The following is a 16,057-nucleotide window of genomic DNA, read 5'->3' as shown; positions in this document are numbered from 1 at the left end:
TATAGAGGCGTGACCGTCGTCTACGCATTGTCAATAGAAGAAGCAAGCCCTGCATATTTACTTAACTGACCAGTGATTTGAACACAGTCGGTGCAAGAACAATGCAACTCACACTAACCCAGTCATTATTAAGCAGTCGATTACTGCATGACTAACGGAATATTTGATGGTCACATTTTTGGAATAATTTACCACAAATAAAAAGTTTTTATGACAATTGATACAAATGTGGGTGTGTTAGTTGACACTAGTTTTAATCGCACAGCAATACTTTGTACAACAAACACGTCGCGTGTGGACTTATGAACATCAGTGGCTACACTAAAAAATATTTGAAAAAAACGATCATTTGTTGAATTATCTAGTTGTTTCTATGTATAGTAGGGTGGGTCAAAAAACGATAATTTTTTTCTCAGAAAAATATTCTGTTAGACACCGCTAAGAAAGACGCTCCTAGTAGGAGCTCTTAATTTTAACGGGTTGGCTCTCCGTCTGACAGTTATCTATTTTTATTATTTATTTAATTTTTTTTTTATATATATATTTTTTTTTAATTTTTTTTATGAAAGTTTTCAAGTTAAGTATTATCACACTCGGTTTACTCCCAAAATGTCTTATACCAACAATGCTTTTAAACACTTCCAATTTTTCCTACCGGGTCTGCTGAAAACGTGAGCGCAATTTATAGCCACTAAGCATTCAATTCCAATGGCGCGAATAACAAATTAAATAAATAAATAAAGGCATTAGTGCAGAGAGAAATCAACGAGGCTGAGTAAAGAGACAAATATGCGTGCATAAATAAATAAAAAATTAATAAGCAAATAATGTACAATGAAGAGAAGAAAAAATAACAAGCAAAAGCTTATTTTTATAGAAAACTGTGGGCGAAGGGACTTATAAATAAAATCAGTGGAGTGTGGACTAGGTTAATGCCTTGTGATTGTGGCTGCAAATATACAAATGTACATACATATAAATATATGTATAGTATGTATGTATATTAATTTGTATATTTTTTATTTATTTATTTTTCGAAATTTAAAAAAAAATACAAATATGCTTCCGTCTGCAGCTGAGTCAAATTTCATGCTGACGTACGTATTTGTATGTTAATATGTACGTATAAATAATCTAGGAGCTCAAAATATCTTTGAACTAATTTTTATATTCTGGCAACATATTGCACGGGGTAAAATAGTTTTGTTCATCTAACGGTTGTTTTCAAAACCTTAAATAGATATCCAAACGGTCATCAACACGTCAATAAAATAAAGCAATTGGTGCTTGAGAATCGGCGATTAAAAGTCAGAGATCTTACTGGCATCGTTGGAAAATCGGAAGGATTAGTGATAACCATTTTGAAAGACCATTTGAGCCTAAGAAAAGTGAAAGCACAATTAATTCCAAAATCATTCAATGTTTTTCGGAAAACAGCGTCGCGTTAACGTAAGTTAAATAATGATTTCCGACTGGCAGGATATCATGAAACGTATTATTACCGGCGAAGAGTCTTGGATCTATGCTTACGAACCGGAAAAAAAGACCCATCGACCAAATATCGTGGCTAAGGTGAGCCGAAGCCGAAAAACCACGTTAAAGCAGGTCAAAAATCAAGGTTATGCTACAGTTTCCTTCGACTAACAAGGTGTGGTGCACTCCGACCGTCCAAGCTGACAATAAAACAAAGAAATAAACTCAAACGATCGCTCCGGGGAAACCGTTTCGTGTCAATTGAAGACATTAAACGTTAATACTCCGTAAAAAAATAATCCAGAAGCGTTAAATCGCATGATCTTGGCAACCATTTGGCTGCGTCATTTCACGAAATCAACGAGTCGCCAAATTTTGCAAGCAATGTTTCCATGTTTTGACGTGAAACATAAAGGCGGTGTAACGTATTGTTGGAAATAAAGAACATTCACGTCGATTTCAACAAACTCCGGGTATAAAAGTCGGTCACTTCCTGCCTCATTTCAAAACCAATAAAGCACGATAATGCGGCCATACCACCATCCGCATCAAACAGCCAATTTTGGGTATCCAATAGCGTTTCTTTAATCACACGAGGACTTAACTCACCCCAATAGCGGCAATTTGGCTTAATGACACACCATTAAGCCAGAAATGGGACTCATCTGCGAGGTTGAACATTCGGATTTCCGGATTTTTCGGTGAACGTGAATTTGCGTAATAATCATGGATAATTTCCGAGAAAAGTGAAACGTGACATGTTGAAATGGCAAAACTTACTGAACAGGCTGACAAAATTTGACACAAATTGGTAGACATACCTTTCCGCCAGGCAGTCTAAATCACCTCAGCACTTCTGGCAGACGTCTTTGGTACTCTGAAGTATGTTTATTGTTTGTACTGCAGCAGAGGTTATGGATACAAAATTACCCAAAAAACACCTTTCATAAGCACTTTTTGAGATCAGCCCCTTCGTCGCATTTTGTTTTATCTCTTCGATCGACTGAAAACACGTTTCACGGAGCAGCAATTTTAGTTTGAGGAACAAGGAAAATTCAAAAGGTGACAAACTGATGAATTCGGTGGTTGATCGATGGTTTTCATTGCGTTTTTGGCTTTAAATTTGGTCACAATGGTGGCTCGATGCGACGGAGCATATTATCATCGTTTAAAATCCGTGAAATGTTCTTCTACAATTCCGGCTATTTTCGTCAGATATTTACACGCAAACATCTCAATACGGCCAAATAGAACTTTAATTGACCGTCTGTCCCTTCAGAACAAGTTCATGATGTACAAAACCAAGAACATCGAAGAAACAATGAGCATCCCCTACATTTTTGAGCGGCTTTGGCGTGGTCTTTTTGGTTTCGGCTCAATTTTTTTCCTCCATTCCGATGATTGTTGACCTGTTTGCATGTCAAACTCATAAAACTCATGTCTCAGCGGGAGTTATAATGCTCTCCATGAATGTGGGATCAGAATTCGGACGATCAAGCATGTCCAAAGAGACCTATTTACGGTATGGTCGTGTCGAGCAAGAACGCGTTTCATATCCAAAATATCCATCAAAATCATTGGAACGGACACGCAAGAGAGTCGAGCTTTCTTGTCAACTCTCCCACATTTACCTGACGACTTTCAAGCTCCATAACCTTCACTTTTTTTAATATTTTCATCAGTTGAAGAGGTCGAAGATCGTCCAGAACCAGGTATGTCTTCAACGATCTCTCGACCGTCTTTCAAGGCTTTGTACCCCTCTGTACAATTAAGGATAGTCCTACCAATTAAGCACAATACATTTTTTTAAATATCATTTTCCCGGTGAATTTAATTACAATTTCCGGGTGCTTTTTTGACACAATGTGTATTGGCAAATACTTCACACGACTTTAAGTATTAAAAATTGTAACAGGTTGCTGCTGTTGTTGCAGAAAACATTCCTGAAGTAATTTCGAGGAATGGTACTGAGTTGAAACAGGTCAAGGACAGTCCTTGGCTAGATAAAAATTCGGGTTCGTTTCGGGTACTTTGACTCGACTGTCGTGTTAACGGATCACAAGGGGCTCTAAAGATCAGGTTCCTACAGAATACAGATCCTCCTTACTTTTTCCATAGTACTTACGAAAATTTTCATTCACCTAATGTTTGATTACCTTTAATCACAGATTATGTAAAACCGCCTTACAAAATACAAGTAAATAATGAGAAGCAATCGATTTTCTCGGGTTTCTCGTTAAATTGCTACGACTTGCTTTTACTGGAAATATTATTAAAACGGCATTATAAATGCGTTTAGCGTGAAAAACGATCAATACACAAGCTAATATAATTATATATAATTTTCTATGAAAGTCAATAGCAAAAACAAGCAAAACTTAAAAACTAATTGGCATAAACGTCGTGATCGAACAGAGTACAACTTACATTCGGAAAACTGATATACAAATCAGCTAAATAATGCCAAACGCGAAATGCGAAATGCGGAGTGTAGCACCAAACCAACACACTGTGGCACTATGTGGCACCGCTCGGTTGTTGTTGTTGTTGAGTGATGTTTATGCGCCGATTTGAGCGCTGTTTTATGGGAGAGTTGAGCGAAGTTGCGAAAAGCGGTTTTGAGCGCGCGCACAGTTGCTTTGAACACTAAGCAGTTTTCAGCAAAAACACAAAATAAATGTTGTATGCTTTGTTGTTTTAAACAACTTGTTGCTTATTTGCTTGTTTTTGTGGAATTTAGAGCTTTTTGTGTTCAATTAATTTGCCACATTTTGGAAGTAATGACACGAAATGTGTGGCTTTCCAGGTTTCACGAGGTTACTGCGAGCTTATTTTGGCGTTTTGACACTGCACTGCGCAACTTTAAACATTTTACACTGTAAATCTGTGAAAAAAATCGATTCTTGCTACAACAACACTGGAGTCACTTTAATTGTTTCGCTTAAAAAATATTTAAACCTGGCGTATATTGACTCAACCGCACTTTAAACGCGCAAATAACAAAGAAAGCGCTTTCAAATATTATTTTCGCCACTTCACACACCAAATCAGTATCAAAGAGTGATTCACGCGCTCACTTGCCACACTAACGCTTAACGCCGATATCGAATAACCACTGCAGAGTCGAATTTTAAGCTTCACCTCGCAGCAAAGCGCTACACTTTCAAACCGACTTCTCGACTCTTGTTAGCCTCTTTTACGCGTTGCCACTACTTATTTACATATACATGCATATACATACATACACATTGAGCGTTTGCCTTGACGTCAGTCTAAAGCACGGCTTTTCGAACTCCACACAAAACGCCAATAACTACAGCAACCAGTTATAGTGAAGCCTCGAACGTAAAAGCTGCGACGCCTTCACATCAAACGAAGTTGTAACTCGATGAGTTCACAAGTGACTGGGCGCACAGCTTCAGCGCGCGGTGCTCATGTGCTCGCACAATTTGAAAATGTATAAAAACAAGTATGTATTTATGTATGTATATATGTATATAGGTGTATATATGTACGCATAAATGCTATTATATATGAATATTTATGAGCTTGGTTTGTGCCTGGAAAACTGAGTGACTTCGGCGTTTGTCTGACCGCTGTGGTTTGTCCACTCATAAATAAATGGCTGATTGACTTGCTCGCGCACGACGGGATTGACTGAGCGTATAAATGGACTGAAGTGCCTAAATGGTATCCATATATAATGCAGTGAGTTAATTTTTAAGCAAAGTACATATGCATGGCTACATAAATATGTTTGTATGTATGTATGTGTATGTAAACCAGAGTCTGTAAATTTAGATTTCAGAATTTGGACCAAAAATTAATTTGTCTGAGATATACTCTCTTACTTATACACAAACGCACATTAGATGGCAAGATCAAAGGCAAGTGATCAGTAGAAAGATATAAAGCACTAATGGCTTAGACCCTGTAGGAAATTTTTCAGCGGAAAAACATTATTCTATATGATAAGTGTTTCATAATTTACACTGAATTTTTACATTAATTACAAAATAGAGGTTAGATTAGGTTTAAAGGTCGTTCAGAAGAAGAGTCTGACTTGGACAGCTCAGAAGACCGATCCGTGGTGGGACCTATAAACTCTTATATACTGGATCATAAGACCCTTACAGATCGACAAAGCGCTTTGAGACTGTCCCAAATTTGTTGAGACGGATAATATCAATTTCGGCTTCGTTTTCTGGTTCACCGAAGATAAGATTATCGATATGTTTCAACTTCAGTCTTGCAAAGGCTGGCTAATAGGTTAGAAAGTTACTGAACGTTTCCACCACACCTCCCTCCATACAACTGTGACAACTAGTGTCCGACAAAATTTTACTCCAAAAATTACTGCATGAATGCCTATTGGATAAGAACTCCTACGAAATGAACTTTGCTCTTCAGTGTATCTCTTGCGTTCTACTTTACAGAGAAAACCACAAGGTCAAATCGAGTTCACCAAAATTTGAATTTTTTCGTAAAACCTGTCAAAAAACAATTTTCACTTTCTTTGATTTTCTTTCGTCCAAGTCCAATACCTTCTTCTTTATTGGCGTAGAGGAGAATGGAGTCAGAAGTTCATGCAAGTGAGAAAAGTTCTCTGAGCGCCATTCACTTGGCAGTGGCCAGAAACTATTATTTTACATATGGCTCAAGTAGCTTACGGCTTCCAGTCTTAGACCAAGTATCCCCTGAGTAACCAAAAAAACATCCCTTTGAAGGCAAGACACACGGGACACCGTTTTTTTAAGGACCGCCGGAAATGACGTCGTAATGGCAGACTCTTGTAAAATTTTCTTTGAAAACTTTACAAAATCTTTTCAAAATATATACCTATGGAATAATGAAACATTTTTTTTAATATTTAATTTTTTTATATAAAAAAAAGTGTTCAAAATATGCCGTTTTTTGCTGGACGAAACACAACTAACCTATTAATTGATCTTTTTTACACTTTTTCTAAGAAATGTATGCTAAAATAAGTTCCGAACTGGAACTAAAGAGCTCAAAAAATATGTTGAGAAAAGTACTAAGATATATGTACATTGAAGAACTATGTCAATCAGAGTTTCAGGAAAACCGTCACTACTTTCATAATTGTTGCCAAGAGAAAGACAAATCTAAGAGCAGAGGCTCCTAATGAATAAAAACACATTAAAAATAAAGGAAAAAATTGGTCGAAAGAAACAGTGATTCTACATCGTTTTTTTGCCAAATTCAAGCTGTCAAATTTTTACGGTAACTACTTATTTCAGGTCTTCCTACAGGGCCTCAATTTCTATACACACTAAAAACAGAGGAGAGACACTACTTTGAGATCTTCCTGCAGGGCCTCAATATTCATACATTTAAAAACAGAAAAGAGTAGTATCTTTTGACAAAAACGAATTTGAAACGAAAAGACCCTGAAAGCCTGACATTGAAATGAACTCATGTGGCGAGCGCTATCAATTTAGTGTATGAAAAAATATGTACAAGTGATTAGAAACCTACATATACATATATAGGAGGCAAGAAGCGAGCAAATTTGCAGACGTTCTTATGAAAATTTTCAAACTAAACACTTACAATTCCTCCATTGTAAGGAGCAACAAATATACTAGACGATCGTAGAGTACAAAAAAAATTTGTACATACATACATACATACATATATCATACAAATACATAAGTATAAATATATCCCATCTATACTTATGATAGCAAAGTTCATAAAAGAGGCGTTTTTATTATAGCGTGTGAGCGCACATACTATACATATGTATCTACTTAGATAGCAGCGATTTTGTAGCTTTGTTGATTAGATTACTTTTTTACGAGATTTTACTGTCACCAAATTAAATGCCGCGTTCAAGTAAATTACGATTACGATCATTTACGATTTATTTCATGTTTCCGAAAGCCGACGTTGGCGTTTAACATTTGACGTCATCAGCTGAGCCCAAACCGATAACGCATGTAATCAAAGTTATACATTTACTTAAAACACTGGGTTTTTTAAAAGCTATAGCAAAGTGACTTAGGTTTTTACAACTGATATGCACTGCCTTCGTTTTGCTTTGCGCCTTTTGGCGAGGTTTATCGGAGGGTTGGCAGCGCCAAAGCTCAATTAACGCATGAACTTAGTTAAAGTAAACAAATTATTTTATCATAAGGTGTATACTAATATATGTATATATACGTACATATGTATGTGAACTTATATTTTTCTTAATTCCATCAAAACAATAATTGGCGGCGCAACACTAATTTTATACCGACTTCCGTGTTAGGAGACAATTCCCAGTGCGCATAAAATCGCACACACTCGTCTTTATTTATTTTGATGAGTTTCAACAAACTTTTTCTCACACTTAATTCATAAATCAAGTTACTTTATTGCTTTAGTTTAGATTTGTATCGCTTTTGTGTCTGTTTTCGCGTACTTTTTGCACTGAAATTCGCCGGCTGGCGGCAGCTTTTGCCAAAGCATACGTAAATACATATATTCAGCTGTGTAAATAAATATACAAAATTGCTTTGACAGTAGATGTCATTTGGGTTCAATGCAGTGAAGACAGCATTGCCAGCTGAAGTCTAGCTTTCAAATTTGAAATTTATAAAGTGTTAAAGTGGCATTAAATATGAAAAAACCAATAGTATAGTAAATCAAAAACAAAAAAATATAAAAAAATTAAGAGCATAAAAAATTGCATATCAAATTTGATCCGGACTGAAAAAAAGGTTCATGTATTTCACGGCTAAGTATTAGATGGTACTTTTTGTGGAATTGATTATCATAAATACACACATATGCAAATGAATAAAATTAATACTAAAGAAATATTTAAATAATATCAAAAAATATTTAAAATATTAAAACAAAAATATTTGAATATTTTCAAATTTATTTTAAACATTTTAGAATTTTTTTTTAACATTTTACATTTCATTTTAATATTTTTTTGGCTCATTATTGATCAGATGGTACTTTTTGTGGAAGTAAATAAAATTAATACCAAAAAATATTTAAATATATCAATTGTTGTAAAAATTATTTAAATCATAAAAATTTATTTTAAAAATTTTAGAATTTGTTTTAATATTTTTTACTACAGAAACTGTAGTTATGTGCGAAAATGATAAAATATTTATCTATTTAGACTAAATAAAAAGCTAATGATAATTTTTTATAATTCATATAATAATATAAAAATTAATTAAATCTTATTTTTTTAACTCACCGTCTCTCTTTCTGTAGCTGATTAAAAACATATGAGAGCCCAAATGAAGCGCCTTGAACGTTCGGTTTCCTTCCGAGTAAGATTATACTTTATAGCCTCAATATACACCTAAAACTATAGCTTATATAAATGCTAATCGCTGGCAATTATAAACTATTTTATTACAAAGTTTGCCATTAACTGTGCGCAAGCAGTTTTCTTCCGAAAACCAAATATTAAATGAAAAAATTTCGCAACACCAACAATTCAAACTAATTAGTAGGGCCGCCACGGCGTATGAGTCACGCGCAATTAGGTAATTATAGGCAAATTTAACTAAATTTATATTTTCGTACGCAATTTATGGCACTAGCAAAACAAGACTAGCCAAAGATAGCATAAACGCTGACAATGCCGTCAGGTAGAGACAAGATATGGAAAGTTTGTGTGTAATCAGATATGAAATAGATAGCGTTTTTGATAGTAAATGGCAAATACAGTGGGAAAAGATTTATCACAATTATTTATTATACTAAAAAATAATATTTTAATCAAAAACTAATTAAAAATTAAATTAATTTTTTATCATAAATTTATAAAGAAAAAATAATAGCATTAATCAAACATTAAAAAAAATTTATAAATATATTTGATAAATAAATCAATAAAAATAATAACATTTTATTAAAGAGTAATACTTATTAATTGAAATTTTATAAAATGTATAATTATTTTACTAAAAAATAAAATTTTTTATCAAAAATTTATAAACATAATGGCATAGTGATAAATACTTTTTACCAAAAATTTATAAAAAATGATATGCATTAGTCAAAAATTAAAAAAATATATATACTGAATAAATAAATCGATAAAAATAATAACAACTTATTAAAAAATAATATTTATTAATCGAAAACTTATTTAAAAAAAAATAAATCAAAAATTTATAAAAAAAATATGCTTTAATCCAAAATTAAAAAAATATAAATATAATAAATAAATCACATAAAAGCTGTGAAAAAAAATTGTTATTCCCAATTTTACGACCATTTTTCTAAAAATTAAATAATAGTTTTTAATAATAAAGCCTACTGACATTTAAAAAAAAAATGAAATTTCGACGTGAGAAGAGAGTTTTTTTCGATTTAAGGTGAAGTAAGGAGAAAAATTTAATAAATTAAATTAAAAAAACAAAATTAAGTGTATTTTGGACATAAGAAAGTTTTGAGGTTATGGCCAAAATTTCTGAATTTCTACCCAATTTCATGAAAGAAAAAAAATTAAAAAAAAAATCCAAAAATTTGTATTTTTGACATAAATTTTGAGGTTTTCAAAAATTCAATCACGCCCATCTCCTTTATCTTCCCTACCTCAATTGTATCTTACTTATATTATCTAAAATATGCGGAGAAAAGCTATTCCAAACTCGTGCAACTTGAGTCCAGAGTTCAGCTATGTTTTTTTCTTTAAGTGTTGCCACATGAAAGAAATTAAATGAAAAAAATAAAGTTCACATTACGCCAACACGTTTGTACTCACTGTATTTTTTTTCATTTCTTCAAATTTCTTTTCTTTTTTTTGAATATAAAACTCAGCTGTTTTATTCGAAAATTCACTGTTTACTTTTATTTTATGCTTTCTCATTAAGTTTTTATATACTTGTATATTATTACATTTTTATTACTTTATAATATTCTTCATAAGGGTTATTTAATTCATTTTACATTCTCATATGCGTAAAATATTTTAAATATTTATACTTTATATTAATATGCACGCTAATATTTAATACATACTTTTGTTTTTGTTTGTTTTGCTTGGTTTGATTTCATTTGATTTACAACATTTTTTTATTTCAAATATTTATGCGACGCATTAGTTAAAATATTAAAATTAACGGTTAAAAATAAAAACAAAATTAACGGTTTATAAGTTGGCCTCGGAAAGAAACACTACACTACTACACATACGCGCCAGTCTACACACGATAGCAGCAGCATTTTGTAAGCGTTAAAAATATGTATTTTTTGTATTCTTTTTTCTGCTTCTTCTTCTAAAAGCTTGCTATTAGACATTTAAATTGTGTTTAGCTTAATATTTCCTTGTTTTTGTTACGTTACGCATAAGTTTGTGGCGCAGCGGCCGGCAGCGCGCAGCGACATTACGAAAACAATTCAAAACGCTTCAAATTTTAATTGTTTGCAAGTTTAACTTGTGCTCGTCGCTTGGGTAAAAGGAAAACCTAACTTCGAAATGTTTGAGAAGCCAAAAGTGCACACATTTTTACAGTTAAGGCCTAGCTGCAATGCTGCTGCGCGTTTGGCCAGCTTGCTGGTGATTGGCAAATTGTTTTTCCTGCGATTTTTGCTTTTCCTTAATTTTATTAATTGCTACAAATACCTGCTAAATATATTTACGTATATGCAAGTTGTTGTTTTTTCTTTGTTTTTGTTTTTGTTGCTAATGCTTAATTTTCTCTTTGCTTTTGCAGTATATAAATATGCGAAAAATATACACTAAAAATAAAACCTACAAATATTTATGTGTCACATATAAATATTTTGTTTTTGTTGTTTATAAATAATTATGACTATAATCGATAAGTTGTAAGTAAGTTTAACACTAGGCTAATATATTTTTGCTAAAAATAATGCTTAAATAGTGTAATTTTATACGAATACAGTCATGTGCAGTAAGCGTGCAGCGGCGCTACTTCTTGGAATATTAACTAAAAAACATAACTGTAATAAAATTTGCAACAAATTTGTATAGTAGTATGTGTATTAAACATTTTCTTCATATATTTATTTTTTAACAATTTTTACTCAATATTTTTTTTTAACTGGAAAACAATGTTTTTGCTAAAATTTTATACTAAAAACCGAAACGTTGTTTTGCATACTTCCAGTAAGTAGCGCCCAGACGGCTTATGCATGATAGAAGACTGTACAAACAAATATATATGTATGTATATGTATGTATGTGTTTATAAGAATCTATATTATTACTAATTTAAATCAACACTAATAACGACTTTCTGTTTTGGCTAAAACTAATTAGAACGCTATATTTTTATATTTTATAAACTTTTTCGATTTTTTTTACTGTTTTCTTGCGCACCAACTTGCCTGCCGTCTTTTCAAGTACTTTTAAACGTCGAAAAAACATTTTCGAATATACATAAACAGTTTCGAATATGCAAAAAAACTTTTGAATAGACCAACTAAGATTATAAGAAAAAAATTTCGAATATAGGAAAAAGTTTTCGAATATACAAAATGTTTTTCGAATATACGAATACTTTCGAATATACGAAAATACTTTCGAATAAACAAACATTTCTAAGAATATATGAAAAAATTTTCGAATGTACAAAATGTTTTTCGAATATTCCAAAAACTTTTTTGCAACATATGCACATTTTTCAAATATATACATATGTTACATACATATGTTTTTCGAAAATATAAAAATTTTTAGTATGTACGAATATATTTTCGAATACACAAAAATACTTTCGAATATATGAATACTTTCGACTATATAAAAATAGTTTCGAATATACTAACATTTCTACGAATATATGAAAAAATTTGAAATATACAAACTGTTTTTCGAATATCTAAAAATACAACTTTCGAATATACAACATTTTTTTTGAAACATACGTAAATGTTTCAAATGTATGAATATTTTTTCGAAAACATGAAATTTTTTCGAAAAAACGAACATTTTTTGGAGTATAGGAATATATTTTCGAACATACAAAATATTTCCGAATATACGAATTTTTTTTCGATTACACGGACACTTTCGAATATGCGACAAAATTGTGTCGATACTCTCGTTAATATATACTTTCGAATATCGAATATTTTTTGGAATAAACGAGCACTTTTTCGAAAATGCGACAAATCGCGCAAAATTGTGTCGATACTGTGTTTAATGTATTTTCTCATATATATTTTCAAATAAACAAAATATTTTTCGAATATCGAATATTTTTTCTAATATACGAATATTTTTTGGAATAAACGAGCACTTTTTCGAAAATGCGACAAATCGCACAAAATTGTATTTTTACACTCGCTAAATGTTTCACGAGTGTGTCAAGCGTGCAACAAATAAAACAAGTCGGAAATAGCAACAACTTTTTTGATTATTTACCTTATATGTTTCTTCGTCTGCCAATATTATGTACTTGTATATTCCTATAATTTTATATTTCTCATAAGCGTCTTTAAAGCGGCGTTTGCCTTAGGCTTACTCATGCTGCCAACTAATGTCTACCGCACCGCATATTTCTCGGGCAAAACCGCCGCATACAATTCAAAACTATTATACAATTCTCACTTGCTGCACACATTCCGCGCTAATACGTCGGAATTCAGACCAAAACAAAAAACAAAGTATAATCTTAAGCATCATTTAAATCACAGTAATGCTGACTGCCTTCCGGTCCATGAGCAGCACCACCACCCGCGCCTGGCAACTCGCCACCATTGTTAGCGCTCACGACATACGCACTACCGCCGCTAGCCGCAGTCGCTACCGGCTGCGTCAAATGCTGTTGTTCATCGTCCAACGACAGACCCTCCTCCACCAACGCATCCGAATCATTGTTGTGCTGCACCTGCGGCGACGACGAACTCTCACCACAATTCGTCGCATACACATGTTGCATGCGACCAGCCGGCAATTGATTCGAATCATCCGTATCCGCATCGCGTATCGAACTGAAAGCGCCGCCGGTATTCGCATTTGGCGATGATGTATCTTCATTCGGTGGATAGACGTGGCGATGATAACTGCCGCCGCCACCGCTGCCGCCCCCATCACCATCCAATTCGGCCTCGCGTACGCTACCGAAGACGGGTGTGTGTGAGGAGCTGTTGCGCAAGCTGGCGGGTGGCGACCAGACGGTCTGATAGAGCGGTGAGGCAAACACATACATGTGATTTAGGTATTCCATATCGTAGGAGGGTAAGTAGGAATCGGTCTCCAGTGGATTGTAGATGGGCTGGTACATGGGTGTTTGACGGCAACTATAGGGGCCGGAGGTGCCGCCCGTGTAGTGCGGCGTATCGTATGCCTGGCTGCGTGTCGATGACATGGCATACGTGGCTAGACCCGCAGGACGTGGTGGCATTGTGGCGTAAATGCCACGATAAGCTTCGAACGGTGTCTGTGGGTAGTAGGCATCACTCCAGCGTACATGGTTCGGTGTGTAGTCGCCTTTAGCATACAACTGCAATTGGAGAACATTGAGTAAGTGCCATTCTTTGTAAATTAAAACGACATGCAAAACGCGCACACAAACACAAACACACACATACCTGTATTGGACGACAGAAGCCTTTGCTTAAGTGCCGCGGCACACCCAGCGTGTAGCTGTGACTGAAGCCGACCTCAGAGCTGAGTAAATACTCGTGAAACTTGTTGGGAAAGAACTCAATGTTGCGGTAGTTGTTGTAGATTTCAGGCTGCAGCAGAAAATGAAAGTTGATATTCATTAGTTATACAAAACGGAAAAAATCAATAATTGTAAAGCTTGCTGCAACGATTTGTTTGCACTTGCAACGCACTTACCGTCAAATTCTTCTTTTTCTTGTAGCTGGCCCAATTCTGCGCCTCCAGTATCAGCTTGCCACCGGGTCGCAGCTGGTTGAACATACGCTTGAAGGCCATCTTCAGGCCGGCATCGCCGAAATTCAAGTGTATCCACTTGGTCACCGATAAGCACAGTATGAGATCATATTGCTGTGTGTCATTGGCCAGCTGCGCCTCGTCTTCCAGCACATAATTCTGATGACGAAAGAACACGTTGCGTGGAAAGTCATTTTTGCGCTTACGATTTGCGGCGCCGCCGCTGCTGGCCGGTGTGGCATTGCTGCCATGACCAGGCGTGTTCGTGGACGCGCTGGGCGAATGGGTGTCATGCACGTTAGCGGCGGCGCCAGCTGCGCCTGTTGGTATGCCACCATATGTCAGTGGAAATGACACGGGAAATAAATCTGTGGCAGGTACATGCAATGCTTGCAGTTGTTGTTGTTGGTAATGATTGTGATGATGATGGTGCATGTGATGCATGTGATGGTGATGATGATGATGGTGGTGATGGAATTGTGGGTGCTGCTGCTGCTGCTGTTGTTGTTGTGCCTGCTGTTGTGACGACGCGCGCTTTTTGCGGCGACGCGTCTTTTTCGGCTTTTTTGTGCTAGCGTCAGCTGTGGAGGCTGCTGCTTTGTCACCCCCGACGTTGGCAGTGTCTTTTGTGCTGGCAGTTTCTGTCTTTATTTTGCCCACAGCGCTACCGGTAGTCGACTTCTCTTCTTTCAACGCAGTTTTCAGTTCCTCCTTTTTCACACAACCGGTGGCGACCGCATCCGACGCTTTATTTAATGGCGTGCTGGTCGACGGTTTGACCGCAGACTCTGGCGGTATGAGCACGTATAAGCCGAGATTGTGTCGCGCACGTGCCACCAACTTTCTATCGATATCGATGCCCAATATGGATTTGGGCGCAAAGTTGCGCGCCACTGTGATGGTCATATGGCCCACATTGCAACCGATATCCAGTATGTCTTTATTTTGGAAGAGCTCCAAATGGCGCTGAAACACCTGCAGACGCACATCCACCAGCTCGTTGAGGTGGCGCAGTCCCACGTAGCGATCGTAATTGCCATACTGGTACTTAACGCCGTCGGCACGGAAATTCGGCATTTTTGTTAGCGGCATAATGGCAGTCGAACTGGTTGAGACATTAGCGCTGCTCTTTGCTGCAGCAGTGACAGCTGCTAAACCATCCTCGCTCGGCATTGTGGTGGAATTCTCGCCAGCGCTTGTGTCCATCAACGATTCTTGCTCGCCAGCGGCGACCGAAGTTGCGCCGGAGGTGGTACTTAACGGACTGGCGAGTCCCACTTCGGAAATTGTCTCGAGCTTGCTAAAGTCGGGCGTCTCAACGCGCAACATGTCGGCTGTAAATGGAGGGGAGAGCGTCAGTAGTGCATTTAATTTCGTAATTAATTGATTTACCTTCGCTAAGTAACGATTTGGCTTCATCCGCTGGACTCAGCACATCGGTTTCGCTGATGGATGTCGAGCGACGCGTGGGCTTGCGCGCACCGGTGGCTGCAAGACGCGGCGGACGCTTCCAAGCGCCAGGTTGCGGCACCACGGGACTGACGATCTTGTCCATGACGTCGCGGTGGAATTTCTAAAAGATAACAGGAATAATTTTTAAAATTTGATTTTCAAAAAAAATTGTTTTCCTAAATTTTTTTTTTTTAATTTTTTTAAGAATATTTTTTATAAAATTATTCAACTATGTTTCTTTTCAAGCGCATTACTCGAACACCCTGTATTTGTATC

At 35.6% G+C, this 16,057-nt stretch overlaps 2 protein-coding genes and 1 long non-coding RNA gene across 5 annotated transcripts in view; 1 reads left to right on the top strand and 2 right to left on the bottom strand.

The window, feature by feature from the left end:
• Nucleotides 1-7,912, bottom strand: part of LOC126755389 (phospholipase D2) — a 35,734-nt gene extending 27,822 nt beyond the window's left edge. Inside the window, exons 1-2 of one of the 2 annotated variants that reach the window (XM_050467931.1) lie at nt 7,740-7,912; nt 3,901-4,357 (exon numbers count right to left, since the gene is read on the bottom strand). Coding sequence is in view for 1 of the 2 variants with exons in the window: in XM_050467930.1 (XP_050323887.1) it covers nt 4,719-4,722 (4 nt within the window). In the remaining variant the exon portion in view is untranslated. Of the gene's footprint in view, nt 1-3,900; nt 4,358-4,718; nt 4,867-7,739 lie in introns of those variants that run through there. The other variant, XM_050467930.1, reaches the window with a different exon arrangement.
• LOC126755401 (uncharacterized) overlaps nt 1-16,057 on the top strand; it is a 143,413-nt gene that overhangs the window by 49,080 nt on the left and 78,276 nt on the right. The window lies entirely within an intron of this gene.
• Nucleotides 10,479-16,057, bottom strand: part of LOC126755388 (7SK snRNA methylphosphate capping enzyme bin3) — a 147,978-nt gene continuing 142,399 nt past the window's right edge. For both annotated transcript variants that reach the window (XM_050467927.1, XM_050467928.1), the window contains 4 exons: nt 15,722-15,902; nt 14,273-15,663; nt 14,020-14,166; nt 10,479-13,931 (listed from right to left, as the gene is read on the bottom strand). In XM_050467927.1, coding sequence (XP_050323884.1) covers nt 13,101-13,931; nt 14,020-14,166; nt 14,273-15,663; nt 15,722-15,902 — 2,550 coding nt within the window. In that variant the 3' untranslated portion in view covers nt 10,479-13,100. The remainder of the gene's footprint in view (nt 13,932-14,019; nt 14,167-14,272; nt 15,664-15,721; nt 15,903-16,057) is intronic.

This window comes from Bactrocera neohumeralis, chromosome 4 (assembly GCF_024586455.1).
Source record: "Bactrocera neohumeralis isolate Rockhampton chromosome 4, APGP_CSIRO_Bneo_wtdbg2-racon-allhic-juicebox.fasta_v2, whole genome shotgun sequence".
NCBI lineage: Eukaryota > Metazoa > Arthropoda > Insecta > Diptera > Tephritidae > Bactrocera > Bactrocera neohumeralis.
This window is presented reverse-complemented; position numbering and strand designations above follow the sequence as displayed.